Source organism: Lissotriton helveticus, chromosome 5_1, assembly GCF_964261635.1.
Source record: "Lissotriton helveticus chromosome 5_1, aLisHel1.1, whole genome shotgun sequence".
Lineage (NCBI taxonomy): Eukaryota > Metazoa > Chordata > Amphibia > Caudata > Salamandridae > Lissotriton > Lissotriton helveticus.
Window position 1 is genome coordinate 740,790,984 of NC_136065.1, and position 21,352 is coordinate 740,812,335.

Below are 21,352 nucleotides of genomic sequence, written 5' to 3' on the forward strand. Positions count from 1 at the left end.
TAAGAGATGGATTGAGTTTAGGAGTAGAAAGGGCTTTAAGGTTCAGGGATGGGTGGAGTTTATGCATGGGGAGGCATTTATATGGGGCAGAAATGGATGGTGTTTGTGGATGGTGAGGGTTCAGCAAATTAAAAACATTCAAAGTAATTTCTTGAGAAGGCCCAGTAAAATATCTGGGCATCTGGCTGAACCAGAATACACAGGAAATTTGGAACTTGAACTACGGGCGTGCGATTTCATGGCTGGAGGATTGGGTTAAAATATGGTCTTGGCTACCGATCTCTCTGTCTGGCAGGATTGCCATAGCTAAAATGGTGGTCTTGCCTAAGCTTGTATACTTATTCGTCAATATACCGATTCCGCTAACCTGGGCCTTCTTCCAATCTATACGATCACTGCTGATTTCGATGGTTTGGGCCGAGAAGCAAGAGTGCGTCTCCTGGGAGCTGCTCACACTCCCCCGTACACAGAGGATTGGGAGCCCCGGATATACCGCTCTATGCGCTATGCGCACAAGCTCAATTTTTTTATTATTGGTTACATCCTACACCGTGTCAGCCCCATGTCGCTGTGGAGACGGACGAGGCTGCAATGATTCCCCTCCGGGTAGCTGTCTGCCAGACATACCGGAGGCCGCATAGGCACTGTAGAGACCCTTAGGTGGGCCTTGGGTGGACTAGGTACCAGAGCCCGCCTGCAGATATTATATGCCCCTTCTATCCCACTTGCAAGGAACCCGATGATCCTTGCACTGGTGGACAATCTTTGCAGACCTCTATCCGGACAACTCCTTTTGTGACCCGCCAGGTCCCACGGCGGAGGGCACAAGGAGCTTCTCAGAGTTGTTTTTATATTACAAGGTAAGAGCTACAAGCCGACCACTCCATACCACTTTCCAGTGCCCCCCTACTGCAGTACCTGCGTTTGAGCAAATGATCACAAACCCATATCCCGATTATACAATTCCATGCAAACCACAGCTCCAGTAACTGCACCTAGGGCTCAGCACAGCTGGACTCTGGATCTAGAAGGCTAAATAACGGATTAAATCTGGGCTTTTTGTTGTGGCCAGCTTCAAATGCTCTCACCAAACTACAGACTGAGGCTGATACAAGTACCTACATAGGTTCTACAGGACTCCCTCCCAATTGCACCACATAGGACTTCGACCTGATGAAAATTGCTGGAGATGCGCTTTGCCCCTGCCACCTTTTTACATATGTCCTGGTACTGTCAACCAATAGCAGCCATCTGTGCAGACATATTTAGCAAAATACAGGAGATACTTGGGACCTTAAGCGAGCCGCGACCGCTTGTTGGTCTATTAGGATATGTCAAGGACACCAAGGTCGAAAATCGCGAATTACATGCCATGCTGCTCTTACTCGCCAAACAACGAATATCTCTGCACTGGGGCAGAAGACATGCCCCCACTAGTAAGGCGTGGGTACAAGATTTCACTTTTAGCCACACTCAACTGACCACCTTTTGGGAATTAATGTCAATGACCTCCCTGCCAAAAGACAATTGGGGTCCTTTTAATAGACTGGCTCAGAACACTGCAAGATGACATTGCTCCTTCTCCTATCCAGGCTGACACCTAAGGATCCTATTAGCCGAGACCGCATGGGTATGACAGATGCTCAGATGACGTGTTGATAGATCATGCTGGCCGGATGTTTAAATGCAGCCCGCCTGTGGGGGCATATACGGAACCAACACATTTGGTGCACTGTTATGATAAATTGAGAATTAGGCCTTATCAATGGTTGATATCTGACAATTTAATGCAATGGAATGTTTCCTGACTGTTTAGTTATGTTTTGTGTTTCTGCATTCAACTCGCTATTATACCCAATCATATTGACTAAGCTGGAACTTAGAATGTGACCGACTTACATGGTGCTTGTGAGGAAAGTGGGGCACTAAGTCGACAACTAAGCCACTGCTGATGTCGGATGAAAGTGTTGCTGTGTTACCTCGAATTACAGTGTTGAGTAAAGGTGATGGTTGCTGGACTGGCTACCAACAAGCCTTGGCAGCGGTAAGCTCACCAAAAAGTTATTTTGACATCTGGAGGTCCGGGCAAAAACCGTACTGCCTGAAATTTGCTGAACGTTAGCCACAATGCACTAGACCATCTACTTCTGAGCGATCCCTCAAAGGGCCCAATAGCCAGCGATTCTTGGTTCTGGTATGCTGTTTTTACCTGCAGTATGCAGGAGACTAGTGCCACTTGTCAGGAGAGTCTGGAGTTGCCTTTAGCTATCAAAGGGTTTCCACGGACTAGAGGAAAAGGCCTTTGGTCCGGGATGAGTTGCAGTCGTGCAGTTCAGTTAGGTTGCCAAAGGTGCAGAGTATCAAATCTCTGGTTACTGCAGCTACTACTGTCGCAGACTGGAGTCTCTTCTGTGTACTTTGTTGCAAATCAAATCAGAACAGAGGTTCTGATGTCAGATGTAGCCCTTAGATCCTACGTTTAGGGGTGTAGGTGCTGATGTCAGATGTAGCCCTTAGATCCTACGTTTAGGGGTGTAGGTGCAAGTGGCCAGTGGGTTCCTAGCCCAGACAGCTAATACGAACCTGAGGTGACCACATCCAGTGTTGTGCGTCACCTTTTCTACCCAGAACCCTCTTTTCTGCCACTTCCAAAAATTGCAGAAACCTTACTTACGTGTACAAACCAGGTATCCCACCATAGGAGTGGCTAGCCCTCAATGGGTGTACACCTCCTGAATACCTAATTTTCCTGCATGCCTGGGTGCAAATGTGCCTGGGGGCAGGGGGAAGGCGAATTCCTCCTTTCGGAGGCAGCCTGGTTGCATATCACAGGCTCTGAAGCTCAACTCCTTAATGTGCAACTTCACTAGCCATCCTGTCAGGGAGGGAAGTATGAACTCCTTCCTGTCCAGGTCAATGTTTCTGGCTCCTGATTTCACACCTCCTGGCAGGGGGTCAGATTCCTATCTTGACGGCAGCAGCTGCGATCTGGCAGTCAGAGCACAGGCAAAGAGGAGGCAGCCAGGTGGGCAGCATCTAAAGTAGCCATCTGTGTGCATGCCACATTGACCTCGACATGAGATGTGTGTAAGGGGTGATGAGGTACATTTTTTAATACCAAGCATGACATATTTCGGGAGTACCATAATGGTGCTGGAGACTGAGTTTGCAGGTGTGCCAGCCCATTTTATCCTATGGACTGCTCACCACTTACAGAAGCCCTTAATGAAAAAGGCTACTATAGGGACATATAAGCTTGCACCTATATGTCCTCACCTTGAATAGAATGCACCCTGCCTCCTAGATTCAGGAGGCCTTCCTTAGGGGTGACTGGCCTATATGAAAAATATTGCATTGACTTTGCTGCACATGGTGAGAGCAAAGTCGAGTTTGAGCAGTTTGCACTGCTCTTGCAGTCTGCAATGGTAGGACTTCTGGGTCACTCAGGGTGTCACAAACAGTGCTTCAGGCCCTGGTGCTCCCTTCAAAACCCATGCCCTGGATACCACCGGTACCATATACTAAGGGACTTCTAAGGAGGTTAAAGTCCTTGCTAATTAGGGTTGCCAATTCACATGTATTAGTTATGGGGAGAGAGCAGTGGGGGCCTGTGCGGAAGGCTCCAGTGCACTTTCAGAGTCATAACCATCAGCATTGGAGCATAAAGTGGGTTGGGGGACTGAAGGACCAAACAAAAAGAACACTTTCCTACAGGCCCCATATTCAAGATTACCAGCAGTGATCACCTCAGTGCACCAGGAGGGTTTCCAGCAGTAATGTTGTTAGAAATGGGATTTCTGGCTAGCGGAGACTTGCGCCAAAGCGAGACAGAAACCACCACACTAGTAAGGATAAGGGAGTTACACTTCTAAAATAGCCCCTGCTCACCCCCTTGGTAGCTTGGCACGAGCAGCCAGGCTTATTTTAGAGGCAGTGTGTAAAGCATTTGCACATAACCAACAGTAATACAGTGTAGGCACTACAAAAGTACACCACACCAGTTTAGAAAAATATCCAAATTTGATATACTCAAGATAAGACCAAATACGATAAAAATCCACAATACTATACTTCAAAATCTTCACTTATCAAAAATATGCTTTTAAAAATAGTTCCTTAATGTAGATAGCTCTGTCCGGGGCTATCATGGCGTTGTGATCAACAAATCCAAAAACAGCTCTGGCTGAACACTGGGTCGCAGGCCAACTACGGTGTGGGAGGACCCGCAAACAGTACCTTTCAGAGATGCAGGGCGATGGGGCCCTTGAAGGCACTCGCGTTGCAGGTCGAGCTCCTTTCTGATGGGATCTGGAGCGCTGGCGCCAACAGGCGTCAGGTGCTGCGGTGTGAAGCGCAGCGGTGCGGCGTGTGGTGCCCCCAGGTCGCGTTGCAAGCAGCGGCTCATTGGCGGCGTCAGATGGCGTGGTCTGTGAGACCAGGGTTGCGTTACAAGATGGAGGCGGTGCTCATCACAGTGCTAGCAGGTCACGGTGCAAGCAACGGCGTGGTCGTTGCTGAAGCGCTGTCGTCGGCTGACGAGTGGCAGTCGATGGTGCCAGCGTTGGTAGGCCAAGGCTGCGGGTTGGGATGAGGACTGTGCGTCGTGTAACTAACGAGCGGTGCCCCCAAACCACGGTGCAGGCAGCGTCATCGATTTTGGCAGGAAGTGGTGGCGTCAGGAAGGCCACGGTGTAGTCATGTAGCGAGGCGATGCAGAGTGCGGTGTCCACAGGTCGCGGTGCGAGCAGCGGCTCGGTGGCGGCATCAGCAGGCATCGTCGGTGAGACCAGGGTCATGTTGCGGCGGTGCACTCTGCGGTGCCAAAGCTTCGGAGTGAAGCAAGGTGGTGCGGAGTTCGGTGCCCACAGGTCGCGGTGCGAGCAGCGGCTCAGTGGTGGCGTCAGCAAGCGTCATCGGTGAGACCAGGGTCGCGGGGTTGCTGCGATGCCCTCTGCGGTGCCTTCAGGACACGGGTTTGGCAGGGTCGTCGTAGATGTCGTCGATGGGCGTTCTTCACATTGCAGCACAAAACACACAGTCCCCAGTGCTGCGGGTCGAAGAACCTGAAGACTTTGCTTTTCCTGAGACTTAGTGAACAGTGGGCAAGCTCTACCTCGAGCCCTTGGAGAGTCTCGTCAATTTGGTTGCAGAAAGTCCAGTCCAGGCCTTTTACTGCCCAAGACAGAAGCAGCCACTGCAGGTCAGCCTAGGAAAGCACCCAGCAAAGCAGTCTTTCCTTATGCAGCTTCTGCGGCGCTTCTTCTTGGCAGTCTTCTTGTTCCAGATGAGTTCTAAAATTCAGGAGTCTGGGACCCAGCATTTGTATCCAAAAATCCTTTGATCTTTCAGGCAGAGGGTGTCTGTATCCGGCCAGAACCAGTTGGACAGTCTCTGGCGTGAATTTCTTGCAGGAGGTGGAGACGCTTTGTCAGAGGCAGACCAGGCCCTTTGAGGTGCAAGGAGATTCCCTCCCTCTTCCCCATCGTAACCCAGGTTTGTTGAGCCCTTTACTGACCTACCTAGACTATCAGGAGCCACCCTGCTCCCCAGCCATCTGTCGTCCCAAAAAACAGACAGGCGATCCACATTCCATTAGAGGCACACTGGATGTCCGAGCAAAATAATAACCTACTTTCTTATTCACTTATACCTTTTTCGGGCTACGTACGTGGGTGACACAATCCGTGCTGCGGGCTCACGAGCCGCGGTGGACTCACAAGCCCCGGCACTCGCAGTGCCCGTTACTGGGGGCTGACAAGTGAGTTGCACATCCAATCATAACACAATTTACCACAGGAGCACCAGCACTTTACCACTGATCAGCAGTGCGAAAAGCACGCAGAAACATTATACCAGCAAAAACAGAGTCAAAACCAGGAGGGCAGAAAGAAAAAACTCGGGGGAAACACACCAAAAGATGCCAAGTCTAACAAATGTAAACAAGCATTGGCATAGCCAATAGGTATCGCCTTTGGAACTTTATAAGTGTTTAGCCATGCAACAGTTGATGTTGTTGCACGAAGGATATTGTGCTGGATAACTAAACACTTATAAGGTCCTAAAGGCAAGACCAATGCTTGTTGATTGCCTGCGTTGTTGCTTCTATTTACCTCCTCCCATCCTGCATTTTTCTTCCAACCCCTCTCCCTACGTCCAGTGTTGTTCCTTTCACAGCAAACAGGAAAAGTCAATGGATCAGCACATTAAAGCCACGAGCTACCTTCACTGCGAGTGATGCATTCGGCTCTTTCACAAGAAGCACAATCACACAAAATGTAGTTCCCTTGAGTGCCAGGGACTACTACAGCAGTGTGCTTTTTGAGATCCGACAAGATTTTTTGCTTTTAGACAGTGTTAATAATATAGTAGAGGGCCTGGTAGCTCCCCAGCAGTAACGTTTTACAAAACCATGAAAAACCAAAACAAGCATTGACAAAGCCCAAAGGCTGACAATCACTGTCAAACCTATTGGCTTAGCCTTTATTGTTTTATACTGTTCATGCATGTAAACGTGTATCACCTGTGAAAAATTACCTCCTGCTGATTCGATAGGGAGGTGCGCCTGATTTGTAGTCTTCTTGTACTTTGTATAGAAGACACCTATGGAGGGCAACTTGCTTAGGAAAAGTTTGCGTCTGAATGAAAATTACTCTTTGCATTCAGGCATTCTCATGGTCGAATGTTATAGGTAATGCCAGCTTACTACGTTCAGTATTATTTTTATACAATAATAAACACACACCAGGCAATGTGAAAAATTCTGTTTTTGCGGATGTAATGCGAGTGTGATCCAGTCTGACGTACGGTGCAACATGAGGTTGGCGAGGTAAAACAGAGTTCATTCATAAAGTAAAGCTGCTCTCAAAATGTCCCTCGTAAATGGTGAGCAGCCTGGAATATAATACAATCTGTGAGCTAAGCAACAGATGTCAGACCGAAGAAAGGGACAAGATCCCCGCTTTTCATTTACCGTGACAACTTTTTGTCAGATACCATGACAGTGTTAATAGGAGTTTATAATTTTCCCATGCCTGCTGCATACTAATGTGGGTCATGAATGTTATCTGGTAAGAAAGGCTCACCCGAGCAAGCTTTGATTGTACACTGAAGGTGGAATGTTTACAAGCTCGTGGGTCAGTCCTACGGCCTATTATGTTACACACGTGTTTGCATTTAGCAACCATGATCAATACAGAGGCCATTTTAGAATCCTTTGTGAAGGGGAAGCTTTCATCCCAACATTTCCTTGATTGAGAAAAATGAAGGAAATATTTAATCTTTGTAATGTTCTCTGGGGACTACACAGCAACATTACTAAACAGGAAACCCTACAATCAGGATTACTTTTAGTTCCGTATTGGTCGCACCTTGGGGCAAACCGATTAACCAAAAATGCGTTTGCAGTAGCAAGCCGGTATAAATAGGTTTACTGTTCAAACGTAAGCGCTTTCAGACGGAAATTGCTGAAAAGCACTGCATGAATAAACAAAGATCTGAAGGAGGTATGTGTGTGGGGAGGGGGCTAAACATATTCAGAATCAACGTTAAATGAGTTATTTTTGTTTTATGGCTCTAGTTTTATTGCATCACACCTATGCTTGGAATATCTTCGGGCTTTCAATAGTTATCGTGAAAGAGGTTTTACAGTCTGTGGCATTGGTCGTGCTCAATTTATCGGCGTTTCGAGGAAGTGGCATTAGCATGCTCTAGATAAGAGGCCAACCCAGATGTGCCTTTCAAAGGAAATGCAAGTACTTATTAAGGGGGGGGGGGGGGGGGGAGTATTCTCCAAGGAGATCAAATGGACAGTAAAACTGTGGTCATAAGTTACAAACCGCTTTACTGTCTACTGTTTGATACATTCCAACAACAAGCGATACGCGCTCTGTGCTGGCGGAGGGGTAGGGCCATTAAAGGAAGGGGACGGAGAGAAGCCTGTGAGAACTCGCGGCGGAGATCAAAGGAAGGGTGGGAGGGACATTGGCGAGCGAGCATATGGGGGGTGAGGGGGTGTGCAGCCTGGTGAGCTGAATGCGGGTGGCAGCAGAGGGGGAGCGCAGCGCGCTCCCACGAAGGTGTCTGGTGGCAAATGGAAGCTGTGCACAATGCGCGCAGTTGTGCTCACATGCCCTGTACCCGATCCGCACTTTGGGTGCACTTCTGAAAGCCCTTACTTTAATCTCATTAAAGCATCCCTAACGGGATGGCTTCAGCGAGACCTAAAAAGGATTTGCCAGTTTGAAACACCTACAAGTAGGTAATACATGGCAGCCAAAGTTGCAGTGCTCATGGCACAAAAGTAATCATATTAGTAATAAGTCTCCATACATGACTTATTACTCAAAAAATCAGCTTTGAATATATTGTGAAGGAGGCATGGCCAACCATAATGACCAGGTGGATATAATCCTCAGAGGCTCTGCAGTTTACTCCATGGATCGCCCCTAATCTAATGGCATCCACCATTTGAACAGCCACTATCAGACCACGCAGAGACTGCACATCACAGTGACACACTAACAACGCAATTCCCGGTGCTCGAGAAGGAGAAAACTGCTTTCTCAAATGGTGGCGATCGGGACCGCCGAGACAATATGGCGGGCCCAATAGTCGGACCTAGTCGGTGATAGCGCTGCCCTTACACCAGCCTCATTTTCCAGCGATTGCACTCTGTACACCCCCTACTCTCTTAAGTGGTGCACCAGTAAAATCTGGAAGATTAGAACCGATAGCGCTGCGATAAGATGGCCCCGGCACGATTAAGGCCCGGGAGGGGCTGGGGGAACCTCTGGGGGGGATGACTGTGCTGCTTGAACAGGTCGGTTCACCCTTGGGAGGAGATCTCCCGTAGCTAGGGGGTATTGGAGTCCGCACGGTTGCAAACGATCTACAATATTGAGTGCCTGACCTAAAGATGGCAACTTCACCTGAGTAAGGCCTATGCAAATTGCCTTTACTGCCAAGGTCTGTATGGCAGGTGATTTAGGAAGCAAATCAAGTCAATACCCTCGCAGATTATATTCTTAGACAAAGTGCTAACGGTGCACACTTTAACCTCATCCTCAATAAATGTTCAGCACCGGCTGTTGATGAAGCCTAATTAAAAGCTAAATATCCTACACTGTACAATCTGCGGCCTTTGGAGGGGAGCACTTCAATAGGGAGGGTGGAGTCACCTCCAGTGACTGTAGAGACAGAATTAGAGAGCGCAGTGCTGGGCCTGATTGAACTTTTCCCTTTACTGTCCCCGGTGTGTGGATGGAAGGTTCTGCCCAGGGGGCCGGAAGGGTCGGATGTTGGTACCCTCCCAGAGAAATGTTACAAACTTGAACCCCATTTGAGACTACCTAGGACCACCGCTATCTCTAGATTTGCATACCATTTTACCACTTGTTTGTCTATGTCGTGTAGGAAGGTCCAGACTATTAGTGTTTTAGTTATTTTGCCCCACCAGAGGTCAGTTCAGAGCGTAACAACCCTTCCTCAGCAAAAATATGGCACTAACAAAAGAAGACCTTCTCTCCTCCTTACAAGAATATTAAAGCCTTCAAAAGCAGAGGTTAATTCTCATCTGGTCTCCCTTCAGGTTGATGTGGACTCAGTCGGTACCCGTGCTCTGGACAAGGAGTCGTAACTTCAAGAAATGGATCAGCTAATGATACCGATGGAAGGGAAGACGGAGCTCCTTCATTTTCATCTACAGGCCGCTCTCCTTAAGTATGAAGATTTGGAATATCGTTCCCGACATGATAATATAAGAATGCTGTCCTGGTGGAAAGAAGTGAGGGTACTGATCTTGCAGCTTTCATATAGTTAGCCTTTTTTTTTCATCTTGGGCGACCATCATCCGGAGGTGCAGCTGGAACGTATGCATAGTGTGGGGCCACAGGCTCCTGGTAAAGGGAAACGACCTAGAGACATCTTAGCCAAGTTAAGCTCTTTCAAAGTCAAAGAACTGATCCTTCAAACAGGTCGGAAAAGTGACAATATTACCTTTCAGAGAGCTACATGCTCCCTACATCAGAACACTGCCCCCAGCTACCCTGGCCCGTGGATTACAATTCAGACCAGTCGTTACAACACTGAAAGACAGTCATATTAAATACAGATGGCCTTATCCTTTTGGGACTGCCTTCGAGTTCAACAATAAACAACATCACTTCACAGAACTTGGCGGGGCAGCTTCTCTGTTGGGCTTAACTAAAGAAGTGACTGTGGGGAAAGAGGCCCCTCGAGGTAATCCCTCGGGGTCAGCTGACACCGAACACTCTTCTAGAATATGGCTCTCAAAGCGGAAGGGAGGAAAAGCTAATAATAAATGAGAGGGAAGGATGCCTTTTTTTCTTTCCATCCTTGGTGATTCTCTATTGACATGTTGCAACTCTTCACCTCATGATCACTTTGGTTGCTACCAGCTCCCTTCCTTGGCTCTTAGTCTGCCAGTGCTGATTTACTGCCCTGTCGTAGTGAGGGGAGGGCAGCGCCTTTTTGAGGTTCTCCTACATTCAAGAGGTTTCCATGTTGCCTGCAATGTGTTACTTTGATTGTAAAGTTCTCCTCCAGATTTGACATGCTGCAGTTCATATTAGAACTAGGATAGTTCGGTGCGGTCTGCAGGGTACCAGAGCAGGTTTGTGCCCAATACCTGTTAAATCATAAAGTAGATGATACACTTAGTTCTTCGAAATTGTAATATTTAGTATTTTAGATTGTTTTCTTTTATTGTGTGGTTTTTCCTAGCATGGAGAGGTTGGGATGTAGTCGATGGGGTGGGGAGATTGGGGGTAAAGGGAGAGGTGGGGGAGGGGAGAAATGCAAGATTCATGGAACCTTTTTGTCCCATTCATGGAGCAACTTATATTTACATGTTCAACTCTAATTTCCTAACATGACGCATAATACCTTGACGTGGAATGCTAGAGGTTCAAACACTCCCAATAAACATCACCAGCTCTCGAAATACCTTACAGATCACCATTTCGATATAGTAGCTCTCCACGAAACACATCTTAAACAGAGTGAGGATAGGAGATTACATCACAAATCATACCCGCTTATATATAGATCTTCTGCTGTTACTAAGCATAAGGGGGTTGCCTTACTATTTCACTCCTCAGTTAAATTTCACATTTTTGGCAGCAAGATAGACAAGGGTGGAAAGGATTTTAATGGTTTAAGGGCGAATCAGCCACAGATTATGTACTATAGCTACAATCTATGCCCCTCACACGGGGCAATCTGAATTTCTTTAGACCTTCCTCTCTCTACTGGGAAGATTTGCTGATGGGGATATAATAGTGCTGGGAGACTTTCATTTGATTTGGGATCCTAAACTAGATACCACCCATTCACATAGATCTCAGACCGGCGTATTCACTAAAGTAGCCAAATCAGCAATACACCAATTGGGTTAATTAGACATATGGAGGGAGCTCCAGCCTGGACTAATTACACCGTTTTTTCACACTCCCATAGAACATATTCTGGGATTGATCACACTTTTCTCAGTCAACAGTTATATCAAGCAGTTACATCAGCTGTGATACATCCAATTATTATATCAGACCACGCTCCTCTAGAGGTTCTATTCTCATGGCCTAAGCCGAAATCTGGGTATCGCAGGTGGTATTTCTCTAATGTACTCATCATGCGTGAAGGCCTCTTTCAAGATAAAATTCGGAAAACAATCAAATACTTTTTTCAGATAAATGACCCCAGGGATACCTGATCCTCTATAACCTGGGATGAGTTCAAAGCGGCTTTCCGGGGTAAGTGCATTTCTATTATGTCCACTTTACACCCAAAAAAATATCAAGGAGAGACAGGCACTAGAGGTGGAACTTTTTTTTAGCAGAGAAGGCCCAGAAGGCTGCTCCCACTCTTAGCCTCCAGAGGAAAGTGACAGCCCTGAAGGGGAAGATTCAGGCTATATATGATAATAGAGAGGAGATCACCCTCTTACACCTGAGAAAGATTACTTATGAATGTGGTAACAAAACAGGCTCCCTTCTGGCGCGACAGTTAAGAATTAAACAGGAAAAGGCCTATATTGCTCCGAAACAGGAGGAGAGGGGGAGACTGTGTACCAAACAGAAGTAGGAAAAGCAAGAGCTTTCAGAGAATTCTGTCAACACCTCTAAACTTCTGACTCCTTGAATTCGGGGAAAACAATAAAACTTCTTAAATTCAGTCGACTTGCCACAAATTTCCTCAGATATGAAGGATAGCTTGAATAGTCCCATTACAAGAGAAGAGGTACAGAATGTGATCGATTCTCTCAAGCTACATAAAACACCTGGTCCCGATGGATTTAATACTCATTTATATAAGACTTTTAGTTCAGACTTTACCTCATATTTGTCTGACCTCTTTAATTAAATACCGATTCCGAATCAGCGTCCCCATCAATGGGTGAAGCCTTAATTACTGTAATTCCTAAATCAGGGAAAACCCCTCAACAATGTACACCTTACAGACCAATTACCAAAATAATATTGATGCCAAATTTTAAATTAAAATTGTAGCTAATAGATTAGAGGAAATTATGCCCGAGCTGATTCATCCTGATCAGTTGGGATTTATCAAGGTCCATCAGACCCATAACAATTTGCGGCGGGTAATCCAATTGATGGTAAAGCAACTAATAAGCATATCCCCGTGGTCATGGTGGCGCTTGACGCCGAGACATCCTTTGACTGTGTGGACTAGTCATTCTTGGTTAGTACCTTGTGTAGCTTTCAGTTCGGCGAATGTTTTAGTACTATGATACAGCCCATCCACTCCCATCCTTGAGCTCAAGTATTAATAAATGGCACGGTGTCAGATTTGTTGGGGTTAACTAGGGGAATGAGACTGAGGTGTCCTCTTTCATCTTCATTATTCGCCCTCAGCATCAAACCCCTAGCAGCAAAGATAAAAGCTAATCCCACTATTCAAGGGCTTCAGTTTGGTTCTGTAGAACACAAGATATCTCTATTTACAGATGTCTTGTTGTACGTCACTCCCAGATAGATCATCACTGAGAAAATAGCAGGCTTCCGGGTTAAACTCCAAAAGTCTTGTCAGATTAATTTAACTGCCCCACCGACAAAGATGTCGCAGATTGCATCAACTTCCCCCTTTCAATGGGTTAAAAAAGAAATTACCTACCTAGGGATAAAGCTTACGTCTCGAGTGGAAGATTTATATAAAGCAAATTACCCCCCCATTGTAAATGCGATTGAAGTTAGATCTTAAACAATGGGCCCTATTATATCTTACTTGGATTGGACGCATAAACGCAATCAAAATGAAAGTACGCCCCTGCGTATTATACATGTTTCATGAGTTTCCGGTTGAAGTGCATTGGGAATTTTTCTCCACGGCACAATCGATTATTTCTATATTCGTATTACAGGGGCGAAGAGCTAGACCCTCCCATGAACTCCTGATTCTTCCAAAAGAGGTTGGAGGTATGGCATCCAGATTTACTATCTTACTATAGTGCTGCCTAACTCAAAGTTCTATCGAATGGTCCCTTAGAGCTTGTATTGATGTCTCCCTACCACAAGAAGTGCTGAACCATGGACCCTGATTCTCTTTTCAGTCGTGTTTTAGAGCATTAATATTTGTCCTATGGGATCAGGCCCAATTCTAGGTATTTATATGCATCTCACATGATACACTGAGACATAGTCCTTGGTTTGTAGGGTAGGTTATGCTACGACATTCCAGATTTGCTTTGTTTATACATATGATGTTTTAAAGCAGTGGAAATGCACCTTCTACATAGCAGATACACCTTGGGCTGAAACAGTGAAAGCTTCCCATCTTCAGGGGGACAGGTACAGCTAAGGCAGCAACAGAATTAGCTTTCCACATTACGGGATACCTACAAATCGGGCAGCTGCAGGGCACACTCTGCATTCTCAGAGAACAGGTACAGTTTGTCAGTAGCAATGTCAGCTTCCGTCTCTCACAGAGAGAAGAAAGTGTAATCTTCCATTTTCACAGAACGGATGCAGCAGGGAAGACTAGTACAAACTTTCAACGCTCACAGAACATTCAGGCTAAAATTCAAAGGTTTAGTGTTGATTTTCGTTACTTTTTTAACGCACACATGACGCTAAACTTCTTTAGGGATTAACAAACAAACGCAAATTTGGTATTTGCATTGGTTTGTATGGAAAAGTAATGCAAAGCAGTGCGAAATGCTGCTTTCCATTACTTTGCGTCACAGGGGGTGTTACATAGGAGTTCCCATGCAACCACCCATGCTTTTTGACACAAAACCCTATCTACTAACATTATTAGACTGGGTTTAGCACCAAAAATTAATGCTGCTGGTAAGCATTTAAAGGAGTAGGAAAAGCTTTAAAGTGTGTCTAAGCATAGTATTTTGTACTGGAAGGCTGTCCTTCCAGTACAAAACCTATGGTGGATTCTGGTACGCACCCTAGCACTAAGGCTCTAAGGTGTGTGGCTGGTGTACAGCAGCTAAAAACCATGCAGATGCTAGGGAGCGGGGAAGAGAGAGACATTATCTCTGTAGATATGGTGCTCTCCTACTCCCGGTCACGCAGCGCAGCATTTTTGGCAGCTGCGCTGCGTTCTGTGATTATTTTGAAAATCTGGGCCCTAGATAAGGCAGAGTGACTTATAGGTTACAGATGTCTGCAGTGAGTGTTTAACTCACTGAGAGGAATGCATAGATAGATGAGTGAGTGAATAAGCAAGTTCTGACACCATTCTCTTAGAAACATTCCACATCAGAATCTTGGAAATCCTGCTGTTGTCACTCGGAGACCTATTGTTTGTGCTAATTATTTGATTTTCTACATATTAAGAAGTGGGTATTACTGCTTTTTGCTCCAAGTCTAGTACTGCTGGGCTCAGCGGTCGAAATGCATTAAAAAAAAATTATGGAATCTGAGCGCAAAATGGGGCATGATAAGTGAGCGCAGAGTAAAAGCGGTGCTTAAAAAAATATATACGTATATATTCTGGCACTTTTTTCGGTCTTTCTATTTTAGGTAACTAGATATAAAATAACGCACAGCTTAAATGAAAATATAATGTAAGTAAAGTTAATCAGTGCAAAATGCACTATTGTACATTATGAAACCTCTTTTAGTTAATGCACTGCATAGGTCTGTGAGTGTAACCAGAAAGTCACAGAATTTAATCCTGGTTGGTGTAGTGGAGAATAGTGACCATTGTATGTTTAGTGCTACAAGGTACCAATCTGTAACAGCGAGCGCTGTAAATATGTAAGTCAGTTTTTCAAAATTGCATTACACAGAGTAGAAAACAGGCTGCTATTAAATGTGCAAAATGTTTTAAGATAAAAAAGGCTTCCAAAATATAGATTTTAAAAATACCCAAACTGCACGTTCTCAAATGTTTTTGTTTTTTTTTTAGAACTGCAGCACACTTCACAGCTCAGCTGGTAACTCCCTTGCAATACCATTCAAAGAGAATAAATCTGTTATCAGGAAGCTTCAAATGATTCCAAGACATCCTGTGCCCTACACTTCGGAAATATGTATTTATTTAAGTGTTTTGTAGAGTACCTGAACCACCCCGAAGGGGTATCTCTGCGCTGCGGAGCTGCAACAAGAAGCGGACAGAAGGCAGAAATGAAACAGAGCAGTTTTGAGTAGCAGTCTAAATTGAAGATGGTCAGGGCATTGTCTCAGATGGGTGGGGAGCTGGTTCCAGTAAAGTGGAGCAAGGTGAGAGAAAGCTTTCCCACCCATCCTGGATTTCTTAAACCGGGGAACCAAGAGAAGGGTTTTGGTTCCGAAGCGAAGAGCCCTGGTAGGGGTATACTGATTAAGTTTCTTAGCAAGGTAAGTGGTACCCTTGTCATACACGGCCTTGTGGACGAGGCAGATTTTAAACTTAATTCGCTTGCACATCGGGAGCCAGTGAAGCTGCTGGAGACGGGAAGAAAAGCCGTTCTAGGTGGAGCGTTGGAGACAAGGCGTGCCGCCGTTAGGGTGACCAACCGTCCGTAAATTTCAGGTACAGTCTGTAATTTCAGCCTTCTGTCCGTTGTCCGTGAAGGATCTTTTAACCGACGCCATTTGTCCGTAATTTTAACCAGGCACCGGTCGCAACTCCCTGAAGCCGGCACAGCTTCAACCCACCTCCCTTCTTGACTCCGATGCTGAGGTCGGGTGTAACAGACTCTGAGGCAGTACAAAAGCTCAGATACCCGGCAGCATTGGAGAGGCACAGCGGGGTGGCAACCCTCACACCTCCAGCCCTTGATGAGCTGTTAAAGGTCTTGAAGGTGACAGAGGGGGGGGCAGCTTCAGGAGCAGGGGCGTCTATTCAGATGCAAACAGCCATGAATGCACCATGTCTACGCAATTTAGAGGGGCTTTACACATTCCATTTCTGCCCGGGGCCCCAAACATCCTAGAACCGGCCCTGATTACACCAAGGCAGCACGTGGTTCTCTTCACAGAGCGTAATTACTGTCACTAAATTATAAGCAAACCTCGGTTCTTCAAACATGCAGTCTAGAATGTAAGAAAATTAAGAAATTGCACAATCGCTCCCACACTGATTAACAAAGTATGAAGGACAATCAGTTTTCTTGGAGTATCTCCTTTAAGTACTGTACATCACAGTGGGGGATGGCAAAACTAACATTTTGGAAAGAGAGCCTGTCTTCTCGTGGTCTTGTCCCAGAGGGGGTGAGGAGCCCTACCCCACCCTGGAAGAGACCAAGATGATGCTAGAATACTGCATGCCCACCCCTGTGCCCACCCTGGTGGATCCTGTTTCCCCTCCTGTGATGGCTCCTGCCCCCCCCCAGTGATGGCTCCTGTCCCCCCATGTGGTGGCTCCTGCCCCCCCCCTGTTGTGGATCCTGTCTCTGCCCTGGGTGGCTTCTGTCCCAGTCCTGGAATGGCTCCTGCAGCGAGGGTGAAGTTCTTGATGGGCCTCTTCTCAAAAAGGCTCAGCTCAAAATTAATATGAAAAGGTGGGCGAGTGAGCAAGTGAAGGGATGGCTGGATGAATTAGTGAAAGGGTGGATGGATGAATGAAAGATTGAATAGATGGATAATGAGAGGATGGATAGATGAGTGAGAGGAAGGATGGAAGCGAGAAAAGGTAAATAGCTGGATGTATGGGTGGAAGGGTAGCTGTATGGGTAAAAGGGTGGATGGATGAGTGACAGCATGGATGAGCGAAAAGGTGGATGATGAGTGAGTGAGTGGGTGGATGCATGAGTGAAATGATGGATGGATTGATGAACTGATAAGTGCAAGGGTGAATGGATGGACAGATGAGCGAAAGGGTGGATGTAAGGATGGATGAGCGAGTGAGTGAAAAGGAAGGTAGATGGACAAAAGGATGAATCGATAAGTGAAGGAGTGAAAGGATAAATGGATGAGAGAAAGAATGGATGAGTGATAGGGTCAATGGATGTATTCATGAGTAGATGGGTGGGTGCGTGAATGGATGGAAGGAAGGATTACTAAGTGAAAGGGTCGATGGAGCGAGAAAGGGAGGATGGATGACTGAAAGGGTGGAAGGATGAGTGACTGGGTGGATGGATAGTAAGTGAAAGGATGGCTGGATAGGTGAACGGGTAAATGGCTGGATTGATGAGTGAATTAATGGATGGATGGGTAGAAGAGTGGATGGATGAGTGTACAGATGGATAGGGTGAAAGGGTGGATGGATGGATGAGTGAAAGGATGAATGAAGGGATGGATGAGTGAAATGATAGATGAAGGATACATGATGGATAGTTTTGCAAATGGTTGAATATGTTTGGATATGGCTGGGCTTACTTATATACTATTGCGCGACCTCTGGTGTGTCTGTAAAACTTATCCAATTGTCCTGAAGTTTTGTCCTGAATTTTGACCGCCTGTCCTGAATTTGTGTCCTGAATTTTGACCCTTTGTCCTGAATTTTGACACTCGCCGTCCTGAATTTGCACCAATGCCAGTTGGTCACCCTAGCAGCCGCCGTGGTCTGGACTACCTGCAGCAGATCTGCACAGCAAGGACTCGTTAGCTGAGACCAGGAGAGGGTTACAGTAATGTAATCGACTTAATACCAGTGCCTGAATAAGAGTTTTCTGTGTGGATACTGGTGGAAAAGGGAAGACTATCCGCCCCGGTCCGGTTACCTTTTCAGAGAAATTAGGGCAAACTGTTTTTCTTATATTAAAAAGTAAGAGCGAGTCGTGCCCCTCAGATCCCACCCACTTCCACACTGGTCGCGCTGACGGAAAGACAAACAAAGCGTGCCGATTCCTCTTTTAAGTATTAACGGGAATGGATATCTCAATGGAAAGCCATCGCTGTCGCTGATGACCTTGAGGCTGGAGAGGGCCCTTCATGGCTTTCCTCAAGGATATACCCGTACGTAACATTACCAATAGCAGGAAACGTCTCGCGTGATTATTGCTCCTCCCCTAACTCAACCCCCTTGGAGAACATTTGACCTTTTCACGCTTTAGACTCTGCCGTCCAATATATGCAGTCACCTTTATTCCCGACTGCAGCCGCTTTTTCAACAGATGCTATCAAAGGCAGTGACAAGAAAAAACATTATCACACGAGTGTAAACATCACAAAATACCTTAAACCATTGCGCAAGATTATACTGTGCGTTTGCTACGGCTACACATTATAACAGCATTGTATAAACGAATGACATTCTAACTGAAACACAGATAATTAGATCGGTATCTACACAGTATAGCAGCACTGTATAAACGAGTGCTATTCTAACCGAAACACATATAAATAGATCGGCATGTACTAACTGTAAACCAATGCAGTAAATTCGTAATATTTTAGCTTTGAGTTCGGTGAGTGGGGAGGGGGTATTAGCTGCGTTTTTCGTGATAGTGTGAATAGGAGAAATGCAAACACGATGATTTACTTTAAAAGTATTTTCCAGGTTGTTTCTCGACACATTATAGTCGAGGCAGCATATCTAGCCAAGCTTTCCCAGTTATTAAGCAATCACATGTACGATGTCTTTTGAGAGGTGTGTGAAGCGTTCTGGCAAACGTATCCTAGGTCCTATTTATACATTAAGTCTCACACGTACAGTGAATGGCCGATAACAACAAGCACTATTTTGCACTAAGGAAAGTACAACGCATATTTCGAAGACAAATGGGTGTCCTGTAGGATGTTAGTATATCGAAACCCCTCTTAGAAAATTGTATGCAATTATCCATTCTAAAGCATATTTTTGGTGGCCATTGGTGTGTTTGAAGTCTTCAATGTCGATTAATACGGTAGTGCATACAGTTCCAAGTAGGGCCAACAGGGAGACAAAAGCCTGCCGTCAGCAGCAGAAAGACCTTCCACATCCAGCTTTCAAGGGTATTGCACAGCATACCAAAAAGAGCTTCAACGTGTCAAAAAATAAAAGGCCTAAAAGTACTCAAACGCCTCGTTGTACAATACAAGATGTAGAGTGCACTGTGTTGCCCGACCGTGCTGCGATAGCGCGATTGGTGTTTTTATCTCATTCAAACAACTACTAACAGGAACGGGGTATTTTATCTATTTTTATACTGGGTTTATTCTTAAATACAAAATACGGCACACGACTCACCTTTTTGACTTGATCATCCTTTAATTCTGTGAAGTAGTATGCTAGGAGTTGCGCAGCGATCATTCCGCCAGATAAAATGCAGCGACTGGGGTGTTTCGAGACAAAGGCAGGTCGAGACAAACCGCTCGATAAAGGTCAGCTAGAGTTATTCTTATTCTTATTGTCGCCGAGCAAGATTCCTAAAATCAGACCACCGCAGCTCCCCACTCAACCAGTGGAAGAAACGAAAGATGTAAATGTTTTTTTTTATACACAGTATTGGTGACTGGGTGATTCCGGCCCACTTCCTGGTCTTGGATTGGCTGTGTACGTGAGCAGTGAGTGGCGAAGAAGGAGTGACGAGGGACCTGGGAGACAGAAAGGGCTGTCCGCCCTCCTTCTGATATAGAAATGGGAGGCGGGTCTTGCGACTGGGATATTCTAAAGAGCTATTACGAGAGGACTCTGTTAATTGATGCAGGGAGTTGGGTTCAAGAAAAGGTTTGCGGAAAAGATGCAAGATGACGATGCTCCTCTTGAGTTGTGGGGGCAGTCCAGAGGGGAGGGTGCTTCCCCAAGTTGTGAGACAGAAGTGATTGCTGGGACGCGTAATACCCCGACATAGAGTGTTACTGTTAACGACTTCCTTGCACTCATGAGTGGAGTCCTGGGGTAAATAAAAAGAAGCGTGGTTTGGATTGCCCGTCCACCCTCGTAGAATATTCTACAAATTCTTCACTTGTAGTCTGCAATGTATTATATTATTATTATTATTAAACCTAAACAGGAGAGCGTGTAATTTCCAGCTATTTCTGTAGAATGCTTTGAAAGGGCGTGCCCCCCCAATAAGAAAATGTTATGGGTTAGGATACACTAGACCCTGCGAAACCCTTCGTCTGTTGAAATTGGTCCAAAGATTCGCTACCATCGTAGAAGAGTGGGGCAGCATTGACAATTCCTCCCCTCTTGAATGTACGTCCCCCGTCCAGCACAAGCACTCCTTCAACAATGTCATGTGACCAAGTGACGTTCCCGTGATGAGCACAGCCCCACCCTCATGTTTAGCTGGTCCGTGCACACGAACGAGCTGTTTTTAGGACCCAGTAAAAGTGATAGGCGTTGAGTTTTACCGGTAGAGGCTATGAAGACGCTCAAAGACAACGCCAATAACTTGGCTTTATTATGCGCGTAGCCAGAGGGTTGATGTGATTCTGTTGACCCTGCTTGTGCTTCCTAAATAATCGGCATTTTTTTGCGCAAACTGATCAAAAGTGACTAAAAGAAATGTCAGGCAAGAGACGCACCTAAAAGACACTTCCCACCAATATAAGGGGAATCAAGCATTGGCATAGCCAATAGGTCTCGCCTATGGGACCTTATACGTGTTTAGCCATGCAACGGTTGATAGAGTTGCACCAAGGATATTGTGCTGCATAACTAAATACTTATAAGGTCCCAAAAGCGAGACCTTATGCCAATGCATGTTTGGCTTAGTATCCACATAGAAAGCATAATTCCACAGAGAAGCAAAGAAAAAAGCTGCTGAATTAGGTACTCTGTTGTCATCGCAAAGGAAACAAGCATTGGCACTGCCAATAGCTCTTGCCTTTAAAAGGCTGAACTATAGACTTTACAAAAGCTTCATTGCATTTGCTGAAGGGAAAAAAGAAAGAATTCAAAATTGATGGTTGGCACATAGTGACGTAGGCATAGTACATTATTCGAGTCAGTGGTTGCCGGTGGGGACACCGGTTCTCATTTTTGGGGACAGGCATATGCATGTGCAGAC

At 45.8% G+C, this 21,352-nt stretch overlaps 1 protein-coding gene across 2 annotated transcripts in view; it reads right to left on the minus strand.

Annotated features, from left to right (window-relative positions):
* LOC144754887 (hexokinase-1) overlaps window positions 1-20,576 on the minus strand; it is a 1,510,469-nt gene extending 1,489,893 nt beyond the window's left edge. The window contains exon 1 of one of the 2 annotated variants that reach the window (XM_078643208.1): window positions 19,585-20,576. In XM_078643208.1, the coding sequence (XP_078499334.1) occupies window positions 19,585-19,647 (63 nt within the window). In that variant the 5' untranslated portion in view covers window positions 19,648-20,576. The remainder of the gene's footprint in view (window positions 1-19,584) is intronic. The other variant, XM_078643209.1, reaches the window with a different exon arrangement.
* Between the last annotated feature and the right edge of the window lie 776 nt (window positions 20,577-21,352).